This window comes from Perognathus longimembris, chromosome 4, assembly GCF_023159225.1.
Source record: "Perognathus longimembris pacificus isolate PPM17 chromosome 4, ASM2315922v1, whole genome shotgun sequence".
Taxonomy (NCBI): Eukaryota; Metazoa; Chordata; class Mammalia; order Rodentia; family Heteromyidae; genus Perognathus; species Perognathus longimembris.
The window spans coordinates 5753155-5780811 of NC_063164.1; the positions used below are offsets into that span (position 1 = coordinate 5753155).

Consider the following 27657-nt stretch of genomic DNA (forward strand, 5'->3'; position numbering starts at 1 on the left):
TTCCCCAGGCAGGGACATAGCCAGAGTAAAGGGCTGAGGGCAAGGCAAGCTTGATGTGCCTAGAGAATGGGAGAATGCTAGGAAGAAGATCTGACAAGAGGCCTGATTGGGTCAGGTAAGAATGTAGATTTTATTTCAAGTGAAATGGGAAGCCACAGGAGTTTTCCATGGTAAACTCATATAAACTGAACGTGCTTACATTCTTATGTGGCCCTCATCCTTATTCTGCACACTGTGGGCTTATCACTGGTGTCTATGGTCATGATGAGAGAGCCGGAAAAAGGACCCACCTCAGGAATGGCACTGACATGCACTTTCAATGAGCTGTTTGGCACCGTAGAACATATGATAAACACAAACAAGAGATGAAAGGAAGCATCACCCATAGGGCCCCCTCCTCTCTGAGACAACAGGTATGATGAGCATCTATCTAGCCGACAGTGGGTCGTCCTTCTTGATCCTGTGGTCTTTCCAAAACAGGAGATCCAGGAGAGGTAGAAAACAGTGTTCTGGGAGTTCTGAGCGGGGAATCCAGCCCAGAGGGCTAAAGCAAGGGCCCTGCTGCTGTCCAAATGCAGTTACCAGTTGAGGGCCTCACTAGGGTATCTCATCCAGCCGGGGTGTAGCCCTGATCTGGCTTGGTCCTGGTGAATTTTAGAGACAGACTTATTAGCTGAAGTCTGCCTCACCTTGTGGCCACACAATAAACTCCCTCGTTTAGTTGGGGTAAGCAAATCCTCACTGCCCTCTGTGGAAACACTGATTGGGTTGCTAGGTAAAAGGGACAATGCAAACTCTGACATCTTTCAGTTAGTTCCGTGTGGTGTTTTGTTATGTAATCTCACACAGAAGCTGACTCCCAGGATGGCAGGCCACGAAAACCCTCCATGGATATGACATGATGATAGTTTGAAGATATTTCATAGACTTAAAAGGAGTCAAAGTAAAAAAAAATGGGACATGAAAATGTGAGTGCAATAAAAGTCTTCTATATATGAGAAGGGGTTCTATGGACAAATTCTCAGATCTTCCTCAAGGCTAAGATTTGAAGAATTTGTGGATTTTCTATTTTGTTTCTTCCACACAGCAAAGGGTTAAAGAGGACTCTGAGTTGCAAACTCCTTAAATGGTGAGCTCACATTCTGGAGCTAAGGAGCTTAAAGAACCTTTCCCCTTCCTATCACAAAGGGCTCTAGCAATCTACACGTACAAAACTGCCTACACAGCAATTTCTGTCATGTTTAATCTAATTCTCAGGAATCTCAGTTTAAATTTATAGGAACAACATGGAAGAAGAACACCCAGGTAGTAAATTCCACTTTTACCCTTCCAAATGATTTGAGCAATGGCCTTCTTCATTAACAGGAAAAAGAAAGAGGAGCTGAACATGTGAGGCTGGCACACCCAATGTCTGGGAATTTCCAGGCGAGAAGTAGGGAAAGCCCAGGTCAGCAGGTCAGGCCGGGAGCACAGACATTTGGTCCTTGCTCAGTGCCAGGAGACAATGAAGCTGAAGCCAATAGGGCCACAAAGGACCCTACAAGGTGATTACAAGTTAGCAGGTCAAAGCAACAAGGGCTGAAGCAGGGGCAGGAGATGGGGTGAGAAGGAAGCTGACTGGCCATGGTTTGAGGGTTGAAGAGGCTGGGTGATGAGAACAAGGACTTTCATGACACTATTCGATCTACTTCTGTGCATGTTCAAAATGCTCAATCCAATTTTTTTTTTTAAGGTAGAGCTGAAGCCAGAGGAGGGAAAAAAATCAAAAAGGGCAAATCCAGCTAGGTAAAACTAGGTACAAGTTTTACAAGAAAGACATGCCAAAAGACGGAAGGAAATCTATGGCTTATACAGCAGAATCAAAATGTGCCCAGTGGTGATCTTTGGAGAGATGCAGGATTATTCCCGTCTTATTTCTTTTTTTTTTTTTTTGGCCAGTCCTGGGCCTTGGACTCAGGGCCTGAGCACTGTCCCTGGCTTCTTCCCGCTCAAGGCTAGCACTCTGCCACTTGAGCCACAGCGCCACTTCTGGCCGTTTTCTGCATATGTGGTGCTGGGGAATCGAACCTAGGGCCTCGTGTATCCGAGGCAGGCACTCTTGCCACTAGGCTATATCCCCAGCCCCCCGTCTTATTTCTTAATGTTATTGTCAAGGTAATGTACAGAGTGGTTATAATTACATACATAAGGTAGTGAGTACATTCCTTGTCAAATTTGTTATCCTTTCCCTCATTTTTCTCCCACTTCCCCTCCCTTCCCACTCCCCCCACCCCAAGTTGTACACAGTTCACTTGCAACATAATTATTCCCTTCTTTACTGTACACACTAGTACTGTTTTCAGTTCTCAAAGTCTGGACAAAGCAATTAAGATTAAAAAAGGATAAAATTTAAAAAATGCAAACCTGGCTTAAATTTTCTGGGAAGAAACATATGAAGATGGTAATAGCAGTTTGGAGTAACAGGCTGTGAATTCGTTTATATGCAAATTCTAATTTTGCTACAACCAATGTGTTACTTGGTCAAGTGTTAAATAAAAACAAAAAGCTGACAAAATGCTGTTCCCACCTCTACTTGCCTACATCCTTCTCCAGCCCTTGGCATACTCTCAGACACAGTGCCCCTGGCAGCCTGGGCAGGAGGCTGAGAGCGCGAGTGCCAGCTTATGTGACAATCTGACAATTCTCTTGGTGGACTGTAGCAACCATGTCTCTCTCCAGTAAACTCTATAAAGGTGGCCTCAGGAAATGAAGTAGCAGGTGCTCGGCATACCCCTTCTGAACAGGAAACAACTATTTCTGGCCAGAAACATGACTTCGGTTCACAGCAGGCTGTGGCACTTGCAGGCAGCACTTGCACAGGCTAGTGTGTGTGGCTAGCCTATGGGATGGAGTTTCTCCCCGACCTGCCTACAGGATGAGAGCTCTCCCTCATCTGTCTGTGGGATGGAGCCCCTCCCTAATCTGTCCTTAGGATGGGGGGGGGGGAGGCAAGGTGGGGCTGGAGGCTCTCTTCTACCTGTGGCTGGCAGGGCAGGGAATGTTGTGATTCCCTCCAAAGACTTCCATACACCTAGACTTGACAACAGAACTTTAGCTTATTTCACATTCCTTTCTGGATTTTATTATTATTTTTTTTTTAATCTTTCAAGGGCTGGGAATGTGGCTTAGTGGTAGAGTGCTTGCCTAGCATGCACAAAGCCCTGGGTTTGATTCCTCAGCACCACATAAACAGAAGTGGCGCTGTGGCTCAAGAGGTAGAGCGCTAGCCTTGAGCGGGAAGAAGCCAGGGACAGTGCTCAGGCCCTGAGTCCAAGCCCCAGGACTGGCAAAAAAAAAAAAAAAAAAAAAAAAAGAAAGAAAAGAAAAGAACCTTTCAATGAGACATAATCACTAGTCTCTAATAACCAAATATATAAAAACAGATTGCAGTTTTCTACATTTCAAAGAAATATAAGCATCTACATGTCTTTAAATGCTTATTCACCAATGTTAACTGTAATCACTGCTTAATACAATCTCAGTATTCCTTTCACTTGAAATTAAAATTTTCACTTTCATGTCAAGTTCTGGCAGCTCACTGCTTTTTATCCTGGTAACAAAAACTGGAAAAGGCTTTTTTTCTCATGCTAGAGATACTTTGTACTGTTATTTCTTACCATTTTTAATATTATTATTTCTTACTATGTGCAATTCTTTCAAAAATATTTTATTATCTTTAAGTAGTTGTACAAAGGACGTGCCATGTAATGCAGCAATTTATGAATACAATGCATCTTGATCAGTGTCACCCCTTCAACATTCCCACCACCCTCCAATTCACCTCTTCTTACTTTTTAAATTTTTGTGGTATATACAATGAATACTTGACTGTATTCGCCTCTCCTTTCCCCCTTTATTTGTCTGCTCCTCTCATCTTGCATGTAACTATTTGAGCTCTCCATAGTCTATCTTACTTTAGGTTATTCATTTGTAACTGCTTGCATACCACCCAATATGTTTACTTATAGATTATTCTTTGGGATCAAATTATTCAATTTCATTCATCAATTTCTTTCTTTGCTTAAAGCAGAAACCATTTATGACTCCCTAAGGCTTCACAAAAGTAAAAAAAAATTCTACTCATAATTTACACATATTTATGAATCTGCTACAATAACTGCATATTGGCTTCTTACTTTAAGTGTTTTGTGGTGATTTATTTAATCCTCCATTGCTAGGAGACAAAAATCTTGCCATAGATTAAGAAGGTAAGGCCCAGGGAGGCCAGCCACCTGCATCAAAGTCCGGATTCAGAGCCTGGGCTCTTGTCTACTACAATAGGTCATCTCCTCTTATTATTAGGTGCCTGATGAACTTGTACTTGCTTCTTACTCAATTCCTGTGGGCTACAAGTACTCCCAATTTAAAATTTTAAAAAGGGGATTATTATACATTTATTTTACTAAACACCTATTTAAAGACAAATAAGTTGAACAGAGTATTATTTATAACATGGCTGAATGTAACTCTTTCATAGAGACAAGAAGTATTTGCTGAAGCCAGGCACCAGTGGCTCATGCCTATAATCCTAGCTACTCAGAAGGCCAAGGTCTAGGAATCACAGTTCAAAGCCAGCTGGGCAGGAAAGTCTGTGAGACTCTTATCTCCAATTAACCACCAAAAAACTGGAAGAGGAGCTGTGACTCAAAAGGTTGAGTGCTAGCCTTGAGTACAAAAGCTCAGGTACAGTGCCGAGGCTCTGAGTTCAGGCCACAAGACAAGCAAAAAAAAGTGTTGAAATAAAAACCTTGTCATATATTGTTATGACTACAATCATTGTATGTGCATAATTATAGTGGTAACTCAAATTTTCAGGTTTTTTTTTTTATAAACTGAGCTTTCATATCAGGCATCTTGAATTGCCAAATAACTAACTGAAGACAATCTTTTAATTATCAGTCCTTTATGATTTTAATACTTGTGGGTAAAATTCCTCTGTAAATGTTCCATGTACTTCCTGTTCTTGGTAGCAGACTCTAACTCGATATTAAGAACTTAATTCTATGATAAAATATGACTTGTAATCTGCAATAGATGCTGACGTGGCACAGCTGGGGAGAGATGCTGGGATAGTCCCTAGTCACCTTTCACCAACATGGATAGAACTCCACAGATACAACACAACTCACTAATAATAACAGTTACCATTTATTGTACCTGGCACAGACAAGACACTCAAATACTTCTTGATTAAGCAAATAATCTTGACATAATTTCCACAAAGTAGCCACTATAAATTGTAGGCTTTGTGCTCTTTGGGGCAGGTACTTTGTACATGAAGACATTCAGACGCACTGAGTGTCCAGTGTCAGGCTTGCCCAGTATCAGGCTGCCAGTCAGTGGCAGAGCCAGGATTGGACACTAATTTAGCATCCAACAGTCCTTACTATCACACCACAGTACCACAGGGCACCTTAGCCTGTTCCTAGTGTTCAAATGGTTATTACAAATATCAGAATCCCCTGACTTTTCCTGTCATAGTAGCTTTATATAGATTTAATTCACATTTGATGCACTCATGTAAACTGTTCAACTGAACAGCTTTTAATATATGCATAGTTAATACAATCATCACCCACAACCAATTTTAGAGTATTTTCACCTCATATTTGTTTTCAGTCACTTCCTATTTTTCCTCAACCATCTTGGCCCCAGGTAACCACTAAAGGACTTCGTGATTCCATATATATGCCTGTTCTAGACATATATAAATGGAGCCCTATCATGTGGTCTCTTATGATCATCTTCTTCTACTCTATGTGTTTTCAAGGGTTGGCTGCATTATTGCATGTATCACCACTTCATTGTTGTTGGGTTTTTTTTGGTAAATAGTATCTTATTGCACAGATATACCACTACATTTATTTATCCATTTATGAGCCAACAGACACTTGGGTTATTTCTACTTGTTGCACATCCCTTTATTTTTATTTTTTTTAAGTTTTTATTATAAAACTGATGTACAGAGAGGTTACAGTTTCATACGTTAGGCATTGGATACTTTTCTTGTACTGTTTGTTACCTTGTCCCTCGTACCCTCCTCCTTCCTCCCCCTTTCCCCCCCTGCGGTTTTCAGTTCACTTACACCAAACAGTTTTGCAAGTATTGCTTTTGTTGTTGTTTCTCTTATTTTACCCTTTGTCTCTCAATTTTGGTATTCCCTTTGAATTTCCTAATTCTAATACCAGTACACACTGTTTCCCATTCACTCATATAAGATTACAGAGATAGTTGCACATCCCTTTAAAGTACATGTTTTATTGAAACATAAACTACAAACCTCCAGCATACAGCTCAGTTAATTTTTACCAAGTAAATATACTCAGGAAACCACATCCACACTTTAAAAGATAAAATAAAAGCAGAATTCTAGACGCTTTTCTCATGTTTTCTCCAGCCTTTACACTCACCAAAGAAAACTACTTTTCTGACTTCCATACATGGTCAATCAATTTTGTCTTTATTTTATATAAATAGATTCATATAGGATGACTATTTATCATTTCTTTTCCTCAAAAAAATATTTTAATTCAAGGGCTGAGAATGTGGCTTAGCAGTAGAGTGTTTGCCTAGTATGTAGGAAGCCCTGAATTTGATTCTTCAGCACCACATAAACAGAAAAAGCCAGAAGTGGCGCTGTGGCTCAAGTGGTAGAGTGCTAGTCTTGAGCCAAAGAAGCTCAAGGACAGGGCCCAGGCCCTGAGTTCAAGTCCCAGGACTGGGCTTGTTTTAATCCATGATGTATTTTGTATTTGTTCCATGCCACTTCTATATAACATTCCATTGTAAGAGTATACAATAATTTAATTATTGACAGACATCTGAGTTGTTATTAGGGTTGTTGGGGTCTTTTTTGCTATTATATTTTACTACTGATAATGTTGCTAAAAAATTCTTACACAGATACTAACTTCTGTTGAATATGTACCTAAGATGAAAGTAATGGCTTATATGGTATGAATTCACTCAGCTTTATTATACATTGTACAATGGTTCCCAGAGTGGCTGTACCCACTAATTTTGATACTATTAGTTTTTTAAATACTTAGCTGTTCATCCCAGCTATACAGGAGGCTGAAAGGAAGGATGGTAGTTTCAGTCAAGAAGAAAAGTTTGCATGACCACTATCTTAACAGAAGAAGTTGAGCATAGTGTTATGTGCCTAATATCCCAGCTACTGTGGGAAACACAAGAAGGAGGATCATGATTCAGGCTAACCTGGACAGAGGCCCTATCTCAAAAGTAGACAAAGGGCTGGTAGTGTGGCTTAAAACAGTAAACTGCCTGCCTGGCAAGTGAAAAGTCATGAATTCAAACCCTCAAGAAAAAAAGTTAAGCTATTCTAATGGGAATACAGGATTATCTTACTATACCTTTTCATATTTTTCTGACCATTATTTTTCTTCTTCTGTGGAATCCCTGTGTGGGTGTTTATATATTCTCCATAGGAGTCCTTTGCTAGATATATTATTACAAATGCTTTCTCTCTGTGGTTTGCCTTTTCAACAGTTTTAATGAGGTTTTCTCATGAACAGAAGTTTTTAATTTTAATAAAATGAAAAGTATCAGTATATTTTTTAAGGTTCATGCTTTTTGTGCCCTACTTAAGAAATCTTTGCCTACTCTCAGGTCATGAGGTTATTATTCTTTGCTCCTTTTCTTTAAGTGTTGATGTTACCATTCATACTTAGATTTCAAAAACACATAGAATTTACTTTTACGCATATGGCATAAAAAAGAGGCCAAACGCCATTTTTTCTCTTCTATGGGACATCCAAATGATCTAGTACCATTTATTGGTAAAAACTATCTTCCCCTTACTATACTGCAGTGTTAGCTTTGCTGAAAACCAAGTGACTAAATGTATATACATGGATTTGTTTTTGGATTCTCTCTCCTTTTCCATTTCAGTTTTTGAACAGCAAGTGAATATTTATTACTTTAGTATACCCTTACTACAATTCAAGGTCAAGTTCAATCTTTCTACTTTTATATTAATAAGTTTCACTGAGTGTTAGGTTTTTAAAGTAGGTAGCTGGTAAAGGAGAACGCCACGCGGTATTCAGGCAGGAAAGAAAGTTTATTACCGAATTGCTGGCCTGTGGCCAAGATGATCCATGGCCGGAGAGAGGGGAGAGAGAGAGAGCCTGAATATAAGTGACTTCTAACCATTTACCATTGCAGTGGCAAAAACTGTATCTGAGCGAGTATTTCGAGCAGGCCTCATTGCACTGTCAAGAAGCATGCTAGCAGTGTCCCGGCTTGGGTGTGACTGTGATGCACAACCCAAAAAGCACGGGAGGGAGGCGCCTGGTGAGTGAATGAGCTTACCGGGCAGAAGCGGCAGGCAGAAGCGGCAGAAGCGGCGGACGGAGCGGCAGAGAACCCGAGCAGCAGCAGTTTCACTCACCAGGGTAGACAAGTGGTGTGGAGGTGGAGGTGGATGTGGAGGCCAGCAATGGTATTAGTGAAAAGTGCCGCGTGGCTACTCGCAGCAGTTCGGTTCGCGGAAAAAGGGCCGTCAGGACTGGGGATACTCCCAGAAAAAGGAGAAAAATAGATGGGAATTCCACCTGTCCTGACTCTTAAGCCCTTCCTGAGTTACGGCACCATATATGTTAGGTTTTTAAAGTAGGTAGCTGGTAAAGGAGAACGCCACGCGGTATTCAGGCAGGAAAGAAAGTTTATTACCGAACTGCTGGCCTGTGGCCAAGATGATCCATGGCCGGAGAGAGGGGAGAGAGAGAGAGCCTGAATATAAGTGACTTCTAACCATTTACCATTGCAGTGGCAAAAACTGTATCTGAGCGAGTATTTCGAGCAGGCCTCATTGCACTGTCAAGAGGCGTGCTAGCAGTACCTACTTTGCCTGGCACATTTCTAAGTGTTAGGAATTATCTCATTCAATCTTCCAGGCAATTCTGAGTTAAGATATTATTGTTTTACAGACCCAGGGAATGTGAAGCTAATCTTTTCTGCTGGAGTATGGACTGTGTCCTCCTTCTCATTCTGTTGTCATCTATTTTTGTGGAAAAGTACCAGTACTGTATGTTACAGCGAGGTTGTATGTTTGCAACAACAGGTAGAAACAGAGCTCAGCATTTTAGTTCTTCATTTACTTAGTATTTTGAAATTGAAAGAGATTTGTGAAAATGTACAGTTCAAACCACTGTTTTATCATTGAGAAAGGAGAATTTCAGAGAAATCACAGACACACATAAACTTTCATGATGCAGCAGCAAAGACAAGACAAGCACCTCCATTTTCCAGCTCTTACTCCAGTGCTCCTTTAGGTACACTGCAACTGCCTCTCATATAATGAGTGTGCTTGGATCACTGAGACTTCTCTACTAATTTCCAGGTTTACCTTGGTGCCAGATACTTGAGGATGCCTGCCTGGTGGGTGCCAGATTATCTTGGCCTTAATGAGCAAGAAAACTGGAACCAATCAGCAGAGCTGGAAGCAGAGGAACAGGCCACAGTCCAAATTTGGTTTAACAAGGTGCACTGAGACATCCATGAATAAGGAGAATTTCCAAAGCCCAGACCCCACAGAAATCAGGCTAGCAAGATTTGAGTGGAACATAGGAATAAGACTTAGAGGGGTGGAGCTGTCTCTCCACTTAATCTTTCCACTTAGATCCTCTGTCCTCAAAGCAGGAACTCATTGGCAAGCATCCCAGAAGCCCACTTCCATGCCAGAGCCCTCGCATGACCATTCAGTTATTTGGAGTTTTTGAGTCAAGGTATAATTCAGTTAAAAAAATATTATACCTCAAGGACAGCTAAAATTGTTCATTCACCAAGGCCCAAATGAATGGAGATGGCACATGCTTCCTTCTGAGATGATGGATCTACAGAATTTTCCACTTTGATTCCCAGGTTCATCATCAAGGACCAACTACAAAAATAGGGGTTGTCTGTGACCAAGTCCTTGCTTGAGTTGCCTAGGATTTGTCTGAGGTCAGAATGTCCTCTGACATAAGAGGTTGTGAGAGGAAAAACCAGAGTTTCAAAATTGGGATTAGAAATGACTTCACAGGGAAGAGCAGGATAGGAGGAAGAGCACTTGAAGCACTGGGCATCATGAAGATGTCAGAAACAAAACCCAGAAATGCAGCCAAGCAGAAAATTGCCCTGAAGTGGAATTTTTCTTTTCCAAAATCTACTGAAGAGCAATCAAGGTTCCCTTCTAAAACACAAAGAGCAGATTTTAAACCATTTTTGGTTAAATTTAATGGTGCATGCAGATCTTATTTTTAAGCTACACATGGCATATGTTCCAATAGCTACCAGATTAAATGTTTCTGATTAAGTTTAAGTTGGCTCTCACAGCATACTGTATAATTTTCAGGAAGGACATTCCTTTAAAACATGGCATTTCATGATCCAGTTCATGGACTTGGATGAACTAGAGAGAATAACCTACAAGCTAAGTGAATATGGAAGACCAAATCCAGGGATTTGAAGAAAAGTAATTCCCAAAGATCAAGGAAGCCTGACCAACAAGAGAACCATATAAAAGCAGAATCTGAGAAAAACACAACTCCAGTTGAGAAGAATGGCTGAAAGGAGTAGTCTACTAAAGAGCAAGTATGTGCTGAGCTGCTCATGGAGGGCCTGAGAAAATGGCCTACCCTTGGCATTCACGTTCAGGACCCACAAATATCAAAGCCTGAGGAGGCTTAGGAGCCCATTATATGAAAGGGCGTGCTATTTGCAGATAACCTGTACATATCCTCTTTTAGGTTACTTATAATACTTAACATAAACAGTTGTTATGTTGTATTGTTTAGAAAGTAGCAGCAAGGAAAGAAATCTGTACACATTTACCAACAGTACAATTAAAACAATTTCATTCTGTAGTTGACTGAATTCCTAGATGAGTTCTCAGCAATACAGTGGGACAATTGTATAAAGACCATAATTATTCATGCCCCTGGGCCCTCCTTCCAAGCAGGTTGAGGTGGAGCTTTCAAGTGGCCCACACAGTAGAATGTTGAGGTGTTGAAGATGTACTGTAAAGTCAATGAGCATCGTAGCAAGAGCCAGGGACTCATCCTTATATTCAATGTCAGAGAAGCCCGCGAGAGCTTGGGTGTTAACGTCTGCCAGGCATAGTAAAATGCCCATAGTGTGCAGGGTGGTGCAAGGATAAAGTAACCTAGTTGTAGCTAGGTGCAGATGTAGCAGGGGAAGTAGGTCTCCTACCAGAAGGCACAGCCAAGACAATCTGCTTCTTTTCCACTGCCAGTGCAGTGAGCTAACAAGATCACTCACTGATGTGGCTTTCAGAGCAGGGCATGGGCACATTCTTCTCCAAAAGGAATGAATCTCCCTAATGTAACTGCTCTTGGGGAGGAGCAAATTAAACAGACTTTTTATATAGAAGTAAGCTCAAGGTCATTTTCTAGAACCTTCTAGATGTAGTATCAGTGCCTGGGTCTGGAACTGGGAGCAGTGGAAAGCAAACTACTTTTTGATGCTTTCTGTTCCTCTCTGCTGATTTTCCTTTTGCTGTACTCAAATCTTGAAATGCTTGTTTAATGTGATACTGTCTTTTGTTGTGCATCTGGTACTAAGCAAGAGATAATGGGACCACACTTAGATCCAAGTGTTAACAAATGATGTAACTAAGGTCCGTGTTGGTCAGCTCTCTACCAACCTGGGAATCCTTTCTCTAGACTTAGACTAGAAAGAGGTTTCCCTTTTTAATGATGACTCCTTATAGATGCCTAAAGAATCCTAAACTCACAGGAGGATAGCCAGGAGATTCACACAAGGCACATTTCAGAGTTAAGTGGCTCCTTCATGATATTAGCAGAGTACCAAGAGAAGAAGCCCTCAGTCTTAAGAAAACTTGCCATTCTCTGTGGAAGGCAAAGATGGAGGGAGCCATGGGGAAGAAGCTTAACTTACTTATCTTTTGGGGTATTGATACAAGGCACCACCAAGTTCATTCTTATTTATGTCATCCACCTAACCAACAATCATGGAGTAGAAAGGAAGAGAAGAGGTAGTTCAGTATTAGCATACTTAATATTTAATTAATTAATATTAATCTGTAAGATGTACAATGAGAAATGTACTTAGAATTTCCAAATGTGTTGAATTCTTTTTAAGTTAAAGATTTTTTACAAGTGCTTCTAATTTAATTGCATTGTATCCTAAGAATGTGAACTGCATCATATCAATGATTTTTGAAATAAGTTTTATGGTTTAACAGAAAATTTAGTATTTTTAAATGTCTTCTGGGTGCTTAAGAATGAGTTCTGTATCCTATAAAAGGCTGTTAGAACAAGCACCATGTAGTTCAAATTTTCAATAGTTCTTTTGAATTTTTAATCTGTTTAAATGATCATTTCCTGAGAAAATTAAGTATATTAAATTAGTCCACAATGATTTTAAAAATGCATTAGTTTGTCTTTGTATTTCCATCAGGTGTGGTTTTATGTATTTTGAAGCTAATTATTTGTTAATAGACATTTAATATTATTGAATTTTCTCAATGAATTGGTCTTTCTAATGTAAAATTAGTTCTTTTTTTTTTTTTTGCCAGTCCTGGGGCTTGGACTCAGGGCCTGAACACTGTCCCTGGCTTCTTTTTGCTCAAGGCTAGCACTCTGCCACTTGAGCCACAGCGCCACTTCTGGCCATTTTCTGTATATGTGGTGCTGGGGAATTGAACCCAGGGCCTCATGTATATGAGGCAGGCACTCTTGCCACTAGTCCATATCACCAGCCCTAATGTAAAATTAGTGACATTATATTAATGACTCCTACCATAAAATCTGTTCATCAGATATTAATACAAATATATTGGCTTTCTTTTGCTTACTCTATTACTAGTATATCTTTTTCCTGCTTTTGTTTTTGGGTTTTTTTTGGAGACAGGGTCTTGCTATGTAGCCCAGGGCAAGCTAAAATTCACTTTGTATCCAAGACTGACCTTAAGCTCATGATTCTCTTGTTCTCCCTCCTGAATGCTATGATTATAGGTGTATACAATCATGCCACGCTTTTCACTATTTGGTTTTTGTTTATTGGTCATGGGGCTTGAACTCAGGGCCCGGGCGGCTGTCTTTGAGCTTTTTTTGCTCACAGCTAGCACTCTACCACTTGAGCCACAGTACCACTTCCAATTTTCTGGTGGTTAACTGGAGATAAAAGTCTCACAGATTTTCCTAACTTGGCTGGGCTGGTTGTGACCTGAAATCCTCAGATCTCAGCCTCCTGAGTAGCTAGGATTACAGGCGCGAGCCACTGGCATCCAGCCACGCCACTTTTTTTTTTTAATCTTTTTATACTTATTCTTGTTGGCGTCATGTTTTAGATGTGTCTGTTATAAACAGCATATAGCTAGGCTTATCTAGTCTGACAGACCTTACTTTTTAACTATAGAACTGAGGTTAGTCGATTTTTTTAACTTTAATATGTGTCTTTTATTTTTCCTAATTTATTCTGTATTTTTCTCTTGCCATTCATATTTCAGATTGAAATATTTTGTTTATTTTTCATCACCTTTGTCTCTCTACTAGTTTGGATTTATTCTACCATTATCATGTATCTGAAATGAGGAACATGAATACAAAGTGCAGTATGTAGGATATAAAATGTAAAACTAATTAGAGGCTAAATAAAAAGCACATGTACATGTTTGCATGTTTCAAAATATGTTGCAAAGCTGAGATTATGGCTTGGTGGTACAATGCCTAAAAAATAACGTAGAATTATTGCCTACCACACGCAAAGCCTTTGGCTCAATTTTCAGCACCAAAAAATATTTTTTTAATCTTTCCCAAAGTTAAATCTTAACATTCTCAAACATTTTCAAAAATTTATTAAGCTCAGGGGAAAGATCTTAAGTTTAACAAACAACAGTACCCTGATACTACAGAAATGAAAATGAGATCTAATAACTTGCTTTTTTTTTTTTTCAGTTGGCAGTGGGGCTTGAACTCTGGACCTGGACACAGTTGCTGAGCTCTTCAGCTCAAGGCTAGTGCTCTGCCACTTGAGGCAAAATTCTACTCCCATAACTTACTTTTTTTTTTTTTCTTGCCAGTCCTGGGCCTTGGACTCAGGGCCTGAGCACTGTCCCTGGCTTCTTTTTGCTCAAGGCTAGCACTCTACCTCTAGAGCCACAGCGCCACTTCTGGCCATTTTCTGTATATGTGGTGCTGGGGAATCGAACCGAGGGCTTCATGTATACGAGGCAAGCGCTCTTGCCACTAGGCCATATCCCCAGGCCCCATAACTTACTTTTTGAGATTTCTACTTTGGCAGGATCAGAAGTAGAAGAATTTTAAAATAAATAAATTTCCTATGAAATGAATGAAAGGCACAGGAGTGTCTGGTTACTTATCTGGATGCCTCTTTAGGAAATGAAGTGGGGGGCATGTATGAAGACAATTATAAAAGGTGTTTCCCACTTTTTGGTAGAACCACAGTATATGTTCATTTACTTTTTTTTTTGGCCAGTCCTGGGGTTTGGGACTCAAGGCCTGAGCACTGTCCCTGGCTTCTTTTTGCTCAAAGAGAGCACTCTAGCTCTTAAGCCACAGCACCACTTCTGGCTTTTTCTATATATGTGGTGCTGAGGAATCAAACCCAGGGCCTCATATATGTGAGGCAAGCACTCTACCACTAGGCCATATTCCCAGCCCCTATATATTCATTTACTAATTGACTTATAACTTCCTCTATCTCTAAACATTTGGAAGCTTATCTTTAGGCTTGATTTTATTTGTTACATCAACTAAGAAGAAAAAATAGGGTTGGGGACTTGGCTCAGGTGATACAGTGTCTGCCTAGCAAGTATAAGGCCTTGTGAGTTCAAAACCCAAGAACCACCAAAAGTAAAAAGAATTTTAAAAAATAAATGAAAGGTAAAGGTTTTATTTTACTCCATTATTTCTTTCATTCTTTCTTTATTTAGATCTGAGCTTCTGACCCATCTAATTCGCCTTCGCTCCAAAGAACTTTTTTTTTGACAAGGCCTCAATAGGTAGTCCAAGCTAGCCTTCAATTCACTGATCCTCCTTCATCTGCCTCCAGAAAAAAAAATTTTTTTTAATTAAAAAAATTTTTTCTTGCAAAGTAGATCCACTGGCAATGAGTTCTCTCATCCTTGTTTACCTGTGAGAGTCTATTTTGCCTTCACTTTTTTTTTTTTTTTTTTGACCAGTCCTGGGGCCTGGTCTGTCCCTGGCTTCTTTTTGCTCAAGGCTAGCACTCTGCCACTTGAGCCACAGCGCCACTCCTGGCCATTTTCTGTATGTGTGGTGCTGGGGAATTGAACCCAGGGCCTCATGTATACGAGGCAAGCACTCTTGCCACTAGGCCATATCCCCAGCCCGCCTTCAGTTTTTTTTGACCAACTTTAATTTTCTTAGATATATCAAACATTTATTAGTGTTTTTTTTCTTTTAGAAAAATCAAACATTTTGAAAGGAACTGGCTTCCTCTTCTGGGTTTGAATTTTTTTTTTTTTGCATATAATTTAGTTATTGTGTTTCACATTTCTTTTCTTTTCTTTTGACCATCACTCTTTCCTTTCCCTCAGTTTCTCCCCACCATCACTGCCCACACAGTTACATAGATCATTTTCCACGCAGTGTCTACTGAATAACATGATTGCATTTGTTTACTCTTCCTTCCTCCCTCTCTGTGCCCTTGTTTGATCCCCCAAAAGAAAAAGAACCCAAATCATAGTGGTCATAAGCATTGCAGACTAGATTGACAATATACATCAAGGGCAAGATTTTTTTTGGAAAAAAAAAACAACGAAGAAATCAAGGGGGGGACTGGGTGATTGGGGGAGGGAAAGAGGGAGAAAAATGAGGAACGGGGTAAAAAGCATGACAAGAAATGTATATGTATTCACTACCTTAAGTATGTAACTGTTACCCCTCTGTACATCACCTTGACAATAATGAAAAAAATTTAAACTTAAAAAAGCAAGAGGAAAAGTAAAAGGAATTTAAACATCCAAAACCCTAAAAGGAAGCTAGTAGTTCAACTTCTCTGAATATTTAAAATATGACTTATTGAAACAAACTCCAGGAAAGAGACACGTGTTTTTTGTTATCGCCTTCACTCCTAAAGGATAATTTTGCTAAGTATAGAATTTAAGGTTGGTAATTTTCTCTTTACACTAAATATTTCACTCCATTCTTTCTGACGATAGGAATTATCTCCACTATATACTGTGAGAATATCACTGTGTTCTTGAATTCCTTTGGAGTTCTTAACTCAGACATTTCCTCACTGAGCCTCTAGTAATTTGTTTATTTTATATAGTTCAGCAATTTGTTTATTATATATAGTTCATGTTTTGTACTTGGAACTCTTTGATAGTTTCTGCTTGTGAGAAACTGTTCACAGACACAAATGCTCTGAGTTCAATACCTAGTATGCCAAAACACAAAACAAAAAAAATCGAAGAGCAGTTCCTCACAACAACAAAAAAAGCACTTTGCCCAAAATGTTAATAGCATCAACACTACTTTCACTCTGGTCTAGAAAAACCATGAAATAAAAAAAAAGAGAAATAGGGGCTGGGGATATAGCCTAGTGGCAAGAATGCCTGCCTCGGATACACGAGGCCCTAGGTTCGATTCCCCAGCACCACATATACAGAAAACGGCCAGAAGCGGCGCTGTGGCTCAAGTGGCAGAGTGCTAGCCTTGAGCGGGAAGAAGCCAGGGACAGTGCTCAGGCCCTGAGTCCAAGGCCCAGGACTGGCCAAAAAAAAAAAAAAGAGAAATAGCTAGTATGCTAACAGAGACAAGAAAATGGAATAATGGAGAAAAATAATCTAAAAGAATAAAAACAAGGACAAATAACAAGATGAGACAGAAAACAGCAAGATAATAAACTTTTACCTAACTATAACTAAAATTAATTGTAAATAGTATAAAAATGTGAACTAAAAGGCAAAGATAAACAGGATAACAATGCAAGAAACCCACTTTAAATATAGAGTTTAAAAATGAAAGCAGTCACCAGTATGATACTCTATTTTTTCACAAGTTTCCAATAAAGTCTAATTAGTATTAACAACAACAATAAAAGTAAAAGATTAGGGAAAGTCTTTCAAGAAAACACTAGTAACTAGAAAACTGGAGTTGCTAGAATAATTTCAGAACAGATACAGGAGGTATATTTCACAATGACAATGTGGTAGTTTATCAAGAAGATATAATACTCTTAAATACATTTAATAATAGAACTTCAAAGTAAATTAAGTAAAAATGGACAGACAAGAGAAATAAATGAAACCCATAATTACATTTGGAGAGTTCAACCCTCCTTTCTCAGCTTACATCATTGTTATGGCTTGAATCTGAGATGCCTGCTACCCAAGGCTCATATATTGGGGGCTTGGCTGCTAGCTGGTGGGCTTTTGGGAACTGACTGCATCCAGTAGGCTCTGACCTAGTCCATGGGTTCATTCCTTGATGAACTCATAATATAAAGGTATTTGGGGAACATGGTGCCTGTTGGGGAAAATGAAACACTGAAGATGTGCCCTAGATCTGACCCTCAACAATGCAGACCATGAAAGAGATTCACGTAAGAAAATTCTGGAAGAAGTGAGTCCAGTTCACTGAGCTGGAGAAACAGCGCAAATATAAGATACAATTCAGTATTTAATGAATGGAAAAGTATGCAAAATTCCAAAGAAACACTTATTTTAGGAGGAAAAGAAGAGTAAGCTACCGTGTCAAGATATAAGCACATGAACAATCACAAATTTAAGGGTAAAAAGACAGTGGGAAAGCCAGGTGTCACTGACTCATGGCTATAATCCTAGCTACACAGGAGGCTGAGATCTGGGGATTGCAATTTGAAGTGAACTTGGGCAGAAAAGTCTGTAAGACTCTTATCTCCAATTAACTACCAAAAAGCTCGAAGTGAAGCTGTGGCTCAAAGTGGCTCATAAAGACAGAATTGACTCCATGTTTCCTAAGAGTCATACAATCTTAAGGCAGAATGAGTTGCCTTTTAAGGTAGAAAGTTCAAATGCAGTCTGGATATTCAATAAGTGAATATTGCAGAGGTGACTCAAAAACCAGAGGGTGATCTGACCACTGTGGCTGGCATTCCCACACTTAAGTAATGAAGTCAACTCTGAGGTGTGTTGCAAATGATCTATTACAATCATAAAATGACAAACTGTGTGATTTACTGTCTTTAGATTCAGGGTTATCATTGTAACACCACTCATTATTAAATACTATCTTTAGTAAATGGGAAAAGAATGCACATTTAATGCCTATGGGGGTGTTCCTTCCCCTCCAGTGTGTTTCTAGGCGGAAAAAGGAGTTAAGTGGAGGTCAAATGAGTAGTGGGATTCCTTCCAAAGTGGAGCTTCCATGAGGCTAGGAAGTCTTCATAAGGTAATTGAAACCTACTAGTGTGTTTGTACAATTATTGTCAATATCTTGCACCCAACAAGAGGCATGGGTGAGGGCCTAGAAGTACATCTGAACTCTACAAAAAGGGAAAGGGAGAACTATATATGTTATACCTGCTTGTGTAGTTTAGTTTTCACAGAACAGTAATTCAGATGATTTCAATGAGCCCAAAGGGAAGAATAACTTTTATACAGTATTTTTAATAAACATGGCTATAGACAGCACAAATATGCCCAGAAAACATTACTTGCTTTTTGAAACATAACACACTTTTTCCTCTAAGCAAGAACTGACATGAACAAGGAACTAATGGAACATGAATGTAGCCAACCTCACCTCAATCCAAACTGGAAGTGACTTTTCACTTTTCATCTCCCTGGATAAATGGCATTGGCAGGAACTGCTGTCACCAAGGCCAACTGTAGAAGAGCCACCATAAAAATGCTCGACTGGCCACCTCAAGCCTTTCCTGAGTCTTCCCTGGCTCTTTTCCTATGCCCTTTTGCTGCTGCCCTGCCAAGTGAACAGATGTCAACTGTCCCCCTGGAATGCAAGAAAAGCCCTGCAGATGGAAAGGGTCTGATCACCTGGTTCACTAGGCTACTGGGCAGCTTGTGATTTCTGGCACCTCATAATTTTTTTATTACAAAATTTTTTCATTATAAAGCTATTATTACCACATTATAAAAATCTGGGAAGAAGAGGAGAGAAAAATCATTTGTGATCCCATCATCCTAATAAAATCGCTGTTTGTGTTTGAGTGCATTGCTTACTTTCCTGCAGGAATCTCTCGCTTACAGTTATACAATGACATCTTTTTAGCTTATTTATTCCCTACCTCTCTAGAAGGGATTTGAAGCAACTCTTGAGTATATCACCAGACAACGCCATATCCAGACTCTCCCTAACCCACACCCTCCCAGACTTTTCAATTTCTTCCTCATAGGTTCCATGTCCCAATCATCCAGGTTGAACCTTAGTCCCATCTTGGGTTCTTTTTCTATTCCAAAACTTGTTTGTATTATTATCCCTTTCTCACCTCTGTCCATCCCATCTCTCCTGGGTCTTGCCCTCATCTCCAGTCCAGGAACTCATGCTCAAATAACTGCAATGTTTCTTCTGGCTCATTTCTCTGCTTTCTACATGTTTTGATTTCACTTCATTTTTCCCTGCTAAATTATATTCCCCATTTTGACAACTCCACTGAACAATATCTATGTAACTTTCCTGTCTAGCAAATTCTTTGGGGGCTGGGAATACCGCCTAGTGGCAAGAGTACTTGCCTGGTATACATGAAACCCTGGGTTCGATTCCTCAGCACCACATATATAGAAAAAGCCAGAAATGGCGCTATGGCTCAAGTGGTAGAGTGCTAGCCTTGAGCAAAAAGAAGCCAGGGACAGTGCTCAGGCCCTGAGTCCCAGTCCCCAGGACTGGCAGAAAACAAAACAAACAAGAATATTTTTTCGTCTGAAAATTTGGCTCCATCTACATTTTCTGTCGCAACTTTTACTCTTTCTCTCACAAAGCCTCTGCTGGTAAACTTGTATGCTAGATACAAAACTGCAGTACACTGAGTGAGTGAGGTGGAACAAGTGCCAGTTCCCGCCTGTCCCTGGGCGAGGCCAGGGGTGCCAAGGCTAGTAGAGATGGGGAAACAGTTATTAGACTATGGCCATTAACAGCTATAAAACTGGACAGAGTAAGTGAAGCTATGGTTTTTAAAGCATTAGACCACTAACAGAGCAAAACTGTAACCCAGAGGGAAGTGTGGCCTAGGGTGAGCCTACCTATGGCCTACAATCAGCCTACAGTTACCAGGCCTTCTGCCTGGACCCATTTTACCCTGGTGCTCAGGAGAGTGAACTCTTCCTGCACAGACAGCTGGCCTGCCTGAGCCTTTGCACACAGCAGAGATTGTTCAAAATGGGAGCAATTAAGCTACTGTTTGTTTTTGTAAATAGGTGACTAAACTCTGAATTGTAAAGACATAAATTTCGTAAAAAATTACAGAAGTTGTCTCTTCAACCTTCTCTAATTGATAGCCAGGAGAGTGGGAGGAAGCTGTTAAAAGAACTAAAACATATTGCTTGGTAACAACGTTTTCTGTCTCTCACCCTTCTAATTTCAAGGGTCAAATGAGCTCAGGATAGAGAGCATTTCTCATTCTTACCCTCACCAGAGTCACCCAGAACACAATCCTGAGAGCACACAGTTGTGTAAGCTCAGAGACCTATGTCAAGTTCAGAAACAAAGCAAACTGCAAGTTACATTGCTGAGGAAGCTCCATGCAGCCTGGCAAAGCGCACAGGAATGCAGACTGCCTGCTACCAGGTATAGCAGAGAAAGTTCTATCCCTACCATTTGTGAGTGGCCTGCAGGAGAGGGCATCATCAAGATCCCGGGCAGTTGATGGGTCAATGGTGAAGACACAGTCTTTTCTAGGAAAGATTTAAGATATAATTAGTAATGGTACAAACAACTGAAACTCTAATTCATTGAAATACAGCATTAAAACAGTTCATTTTACACATGGACTCTGTTACATAGCGTGAAGAGTAACCTCGATAATCCATCTCTGATCAGGGAGAAGCATGAGGCTAAAATGTAAGGCGAGCCTTCCTCTTGCTGCTCCTCTTATGAACTGGTACCAACTCCGGTCTCCTGAGTGGGAACAAGTGTGAGCAGTTGGTAGCAAGGCTGCTTCTCAGGAAGGCTCTCTGACAAGAAAGGCAAGTCCCTTTGTCCAATTATACTCCTTTGGCCAGTTTGTAATTTGCCTCCCATCAACAGGACAGGTGGAAGTTTGTGTGCAAGGATAAATTGGAGGTTCTTACTGATCCATTTCTTATCTTGAACAAATAGGGTGTGCCAAAAAAGCAAGCTTCCTAACTTGTGACATGGGGACAGGGCACAAGAAAATGCTGTGAAAAAACCTTGAGCCATTTAGACTGTTTCCAAGTACAATATTATCACAGTTAACCAAATCACCATTTGTGTCCCTGGAATAATCTTGTGTTTCAAGTTCCGTTCATGCTCATTTATCTTCTCACAGCATCTCATACTTAATCCATGTAGCATAAGGATGTTCTCCTTTTATTTTTAAAGTTTCCCACATAACATGCTGCATCAACCCATCCATTTCTACCTTAGAAATACCTAAAGGTGTTTAGCAACATCTGTCCCCAGTGTTCCAGCCCTTTCTTACCCAGACACTGGCCTGGATGCTGGGGCATCCTGCAATAGCTACCCTCCACCCCGTACCACACTTGACACTGGTATCCTGGCTCCCAGTAGACTCTTTCCAAGTCCCTCCATCTCATCCACTCCTGCCCTGTCTCCTCTTGACTGATGATGGGGCCATGCTGGTAGAGACTGCACTTAGCAACGCTTGAAGACTTGCATCCAGGGGTCCCCCAGGGTCCTGAAGCTGCATGCTGCTCACATCTCAGGGCCTTTTAAAATCCAATCTCATACTGCCCACTTACTTCCTAATCTCCTTTCACCCTCCACAACGGCTCTCGTCCTCACAGATTCCAGACTTCATCATAACACTTAAATTCTAAGACAGTATTAATTATAAAATGCACCACTACTTTCACAATAGCTTTTTGGAGAAATAAAAACTCTACCATTATACATACATATATATATATACACTATACATATATATATACACACACACATATATACACACATACATATAAAATTTCTATATATTATATGAATTCTAATGTACTTCAGAATTCTCAAATTTTTAAAAGGACAATTTTTAAAAGGATCTTAAGCTGGGTATAGTGATGTATATCTTTAATACTACCACTTAGGAAGCTAAAAAGCAGGAGGATCATGAGTGCAAATGCCAGTCTAAGATACACAGTAAGACTATCTAAAAAGAGGGGAAAAAGGGGGTTGGGGGAAGCTGGCTTTGTTTTTTTTTCCCAAGGTTCCATTCCTAGCACAGAAGGTGGGGGGATGGGGAAGCTTGCATACTATGTGATTCCATTTATGACATTCCCAAAAAGATGAAATTATAGTGACAAGAGAGCAGATCATGAGGCTAGGGCCTCAGATATCTGTGAGGTGGAGAGAACTTTGCTGCTCTTGATTATGCTAATAGCTATGTAGGTCTTCAAAGTTATGGAACTACATACCAAAAGGGAAAATTTTGCTGCCAAATTTTTGTTAATTTAAAATTTTAAAGTGTGATTTTTTTAATGTGTTGTATCTTCACAGGCTTGACCAATGGGTGATAGCATTATAATTTTTTTCCTTTATGCTTTTTCATGTTTAGATTCATTGCAAATAAGTATTCATTTTATAAATGGAAAAAAAATACTGCAGAGAATCTTTTCTAGTCAAATATGTAAGATTGCTTATGAGGGTGTTTAGGGTTGTTTTAAAACACTGATTTAGATTCTTCTTGCTAAATACGTCTTTAAAAATATAGATGTGATATTCTATGGACCCACTGGTACACACACACACACACACACACACACACACACACACACACACACACACACACACACGGAAGGCAAGGAGAAGCCTGTACTGCCAGTTGCACTGGCAAAAGCATTCAGAAAAGTCCCAGGAAGAATGCAAACTATATTTCCAGGAGAATTCCACAAAGCTGAAGTCTAAGGATTTCTAGCAAGAGTTTTCTGCCCACTTCATAGAAAACACTGTGGGGTTGGGGATACAGTCTAGTAGGGTGTTTTTCCACATGTATAAGGGTCCCAAGCTTGAGCCCCAGGACCATCAAAAATAAATTTAAAAACAGGTTTTAAGTCCAAGAGGAAAAAACAAATACCAGGAACCCCCAAAAAGCATGTTTCTCAAGGCTGTGTTCTGTCTCAAATAAAAGCTACATCTTGGAAGTATTTGTTGAGGAGGGGGATGGGTAGTAAAAGAAAAAGCCAGAAAGATGAAATGAATTCTGACACTGCAACAATGAGTTCCAAACTGGTAAGGTCCCTGAAATCCATTCACAAAGTGAAGAAAGAACAACTTTCTACTCCTTGCTCCTTTTTATCCTCCATAAAATCTAGCTAAAGCAAGATAGGCACTGGTGGCTCATGCCTGGATCTTAGCTACCCAGGAAACTGAGATCTGAGGATCCTGGTTTGAAGCCAGTCCAAGCAGAAAAGTCCCTGAGGCTCTTGTCTCTAATTAACCAGCAAAATGCCAAAAGTGGTAGGAGTTCTAGCCTTGAGTGAAAAAGGCAAGTGAGAGTGTAAGGCCCTGAGGTCAAGCCTAATATTTGTGCACATGCACACACACACAAAACCTAGCTAAATGTGTACTCAATAAAAACACGTGTAGCTAAAACTGAAATGTCAGAGAGGGTGGTAGGAAAGGTTTGATCATTCTTTCATCATAATGACATCATAAGCTAGAAGAATGTCTAAGTCAAACTAAAAAAAAAACCCACTGTTAATTTAGTGGTGCTTTGGAAGGGGGTGGTGAAAGCCAGTTTACTAGTTTTCTGGGAGGGTTAAATAGAAAGACATACTTTCTTAAACATCTCCAGATGCTTTGAAGGAATGATAATGGCTACCGAGATACTTCCAGCCTAAAACCCATCCAGCCATAAGTGAGAGTGGTTTCCAGCATTAGTATGTAAAGTCTTCCCTGAGAGAACCCATAATTATTTTCTGAGGAAAATTCTACACTAGAAATTCTGTACTATCCCCCTGCCCCATACACCCATATTTGCTCTTAAACTAGATTCATGGAAGTCTAAATTAATACTGAACTAAGAAACAGTACTAAGAAGGCCTTTCTGCCATAAACATATGCCATCTAAACATTACTCTTGTGGCTAGGGATCTAGATCAGCCATAGAACAAGTGCTTAGTATGCTCAAGGTTCAATCACCAGCACTGGGGGGTAAATTGCTGTGTAGACCTTATAGAAAGTTTGCTGACCCCCTGCTTTAGATCACTGTTTCCTAATGTGCCAAATAAGTGTTTCTATTCTTTTTAGACAAGATCGTGATAGGTAGCCCAGGCAGTCCTCAAATTCACAATCCTCCTGCCTCAGCTCCAAAGTGCTGGACGAGGATGTGCTCTTCCACATCCTAGAAGCATTTTAGTTTTTGACAGAGGTCTTGGGATTCAATCAGTTTGGGAGATGGTAGGCAGATTTCTTAATTGTAAGACTTTTCAGAGCTCCTTATTAAGTTGGTATCGGTAGGTTTTGCCAGAACTCCTACCCCACGTTATTTTTCTGTGGCAGAGCATCTCCTAGAAATAAAGGTCCTCAGGGAGCCCCTCTACCTACGCTGGAACACAGACCAGGCTCCAATGGAGCCAAAGGCCTGCATAAGAGACGCTGCCAACAAGCCTACAAGAAGTCAATGGAATGGCCATGCTATTCACTGCAGGAGAGCTGATAGAGGCAGGGGCCAGAGATCATGTGGTGTTCTTTTATGACCCTTTTGGAGGTAGTTTGAATAGTGCAAGGAAATGCTCTCTCCAAAACTGAATCTACATCCTATAGACACACAAATTTTATCCTTGATTAAGTTTCTCTCTTTGCTTTGGCTGCTAGAAACCCATGAAAACATCTGTAACTGCCTGTAGAAAACTTTATGAACTTTGTGAACTAACTTGTACCCTGGTTGTACACATGCTCACTTTTTCTATTAAACGATGCCTTTTACTTAATTTCCTAAATTTAGGAAAGTCATTGTATTGTATGTACTATCTACAAATTGCCTGAAGTCGTGTTCAATGTTGGGGGGTCGGGGACTGTGAGGAAGATATAAATGAGTACACATGCACACTGTGAGGGACTACACTATTTCAAAATCATGTGTTAGGTGACAGAAGACAGAGACAGTAGAGACTATTAGGAGAATGCACTTCTAGACACAGCAAGCTCAGAGAATTCCCAACAAGGACTGGTAGCACTAGACTTCAAAGTTTCTCTCCCATTGTGGAACACTGAGCAAAGGCAAGGGAATGATGAGTGACCTTGACAAACCCCAGTCCCAATGTGAAGAGCCAGTGGCTGAATCTGGTGTTGTTGCCATGATTATGAATCGGCCACGATGTGGAGCCTGATTGCTCCTTCTGATCATGGGCCACAGTGGCTGGGAGCTGCTGGCCTCAGCATTTGGGAGCCCAGCCCCATGAGGTGGAGTTGGGGCAAGGGGCCATCCAGCTGTTAACATGCTTGGGGTTGCACTGGCTCCTTTTCCGGAAGGCTTTGGTCTCACAATCTGCAGGGAGCAGGCTGGCCTGCCAGGTTTTAGAACCTGTGAGACCAAATATTTGAAGAGTTCCGCAACAATGGTTAGAAAGAAGCTAACCCTGGTCCACAGAAAATAAAGTGCCAGGTGGGGGAGGGAAAGAAAAAGACTCTAGTCCATGAGGCTGCAGAATTCCAAATCAGACAATGTTATGTAACCAAAGTTTCTGAAGGCACGTGATGGAAGGGTTTAGTAGAACTTTTTAAAGGGACAGCAAACTACTAAGCCTGTTTGAGCCTGTTTGACTCAAAGACATTGGCCTGGGAAAAGGACACATGAACAACTAAAAGCCTTCTATAATCTCTCAACCTGGCCAAGGGCCCCAGGAAAGAACTGAAGCATAGAAGGAATTTCTGTTCCTTTATTACTTGAACCCCCTCCTTTGGCCCTGTAGCTTCTTCCTCTTCCTAGAGGATCAACATCTCCAGCTCCTTTCAGCCGAAAGTCACTGTCTAGTGAGGACCCCTACCACATCGAAGTAATTGTTCCTCCAAGGTCATGGTTCCTGCCAGAGGAATCACCTTAAAGTATCTCTATAGTCACAACCTTTCATCCCTTCTTGCTGAGTAAAATAGAAATTCAGGGCCGAGGTCAAAGTCCTCTATATGTTTTTCTAGTCAGATTGTACACACCTGACATGTGCCTTCTGTGACAAACTTTTTTCGTGTATACTCCATCCCTGAGCCACTGTGCTGTTCCTGAACTGGGACACACACTCCACCAATCTCCAAGATCTTAGACCTGTCTAACATTTTTTTTTTCCTTTTCGATGTTGGTACTGGGGTTTGAACTCAGAGCCTCAAAATTTTTTAGCTTTCCTGCTCACAACTGGCACTCTACCACTTGAGTCACATCTCCAATCCAACATTTAGGCGGCCTTTGAACCTAGGTTCTCCAGCTCTTAACCTCCTGAGTAGCTAGTATGAGCCATCAGTGCTGGCCTTCCTAGCTTTTAAACAAAGTCCTGTTGCAACATCATCTTCTCTCCAGGGAACCCTGGTCTCACCTGAGACAAGATACTGTATCTCCCCATCTGTCTTGTCCATGCTTGTCACCAGTCCCTTCCCAATAGCACCGGACACTGTTCTTGGTGATTATGTAAGGACGAGTGTTATCATTGTGACAGACTGAGAGCCAATAACAAGCTTAGCTCTAATACTGGCTTTTGTTTCTATCTGTGTATCCATTCCAGCACACTGAAGGCACACATTAACAAATAGTTGATGGGCAAATGAATGAAAAAATGACCTGAGAGCTCTCTTCAGCACTTTTCCATTCAATTTTGCCACTGTGCTTGGGAAACACATTTAGGATTAGAACTCATGACTTCTTGGCGCCTAATCCTATGGTCACACCACAGTGTTATTATTTCCAAGGATGTCCTTTTCTGTCTTTATCCCATCTTCTTTTCTCATAAAATGGTGTTTTACAAACTGTGGTCTGGGGATCACGTCCAGATTAACAAAATTTATAGAGGACCTCCTCTGTCCATGATTCTGGGTTTGTCTCCTTGTGAGCAAGCAATTCTGGTGCGAAGGATCTGGGTCAATGGTGGTAAATGGATGAAAAAGGAATGGAAAAAAAAATCTAAGAAGTAACCTTAAGAGGATAAAGAGTAAAAATGTTACTCTCTAACACTTTCTTAGATTAGATAGTTACAAGCTGATACAAAAACAAGAAAAAAATCTTTGTAAATGTAGCCAAAGAACACTTGGAGAACTAGAGTCCTCATCCATGTTACTGGGTCTCCAAGAGCCCCTCCATAGAGCCTAGCCAAGGGAAGCCTTCTAGTAAACTCGTTTGCTGAATTCATCCTTGCTTCCTACCTTCTCACTAAGTTAGAATCGGTGTTCAAATCTAAATCTATCTGATCTGATCCCAGACAGTTCCTTTTGTTTCCTGGATGGCCATTGTTTAATTACCTCTCCCACTCCTTTC

At 40.5% G+C, this 27657-nt stretch overlaps 1 protein-coding gene and 1 long non-coding RNA gene across 3 annotated transcripts in view; one reads left to right on the forward strand and one right to left on the reverse strand.

Moving 5' to 3' along the window:
* The window catches only part of Dis3l2 (DIS3 like 3'-5' exoribonuclease 2), a 312571-nt gene that overhangs the window by 105039 nt on the left and 179875 nt on the right, over window positions 1-27657 (reverse strand). For both annotated transcript variants that reach the window (XM_048344518.1, XM_048344519.1), the window contains exon 10: window positions 20823-20902. In XM_048344518.1, coding sequence (XP_048200475.1) covers window positions 20823-20902 — 80 coding nt within the window. The remainder of the gene's footprint in view (window positions 1-20822; window positions 20903-27657) is intronic.
* On the forward strand, window positions 14856-15477 carry LOC125350198. The gene is made up of 2 exons (XR_007210696.1): window positions 14856-15225; window positions 15406-15477. It is a non-coding gene; the product is annotated as an uncharacterized LOC125350198 (long non-coding RNA).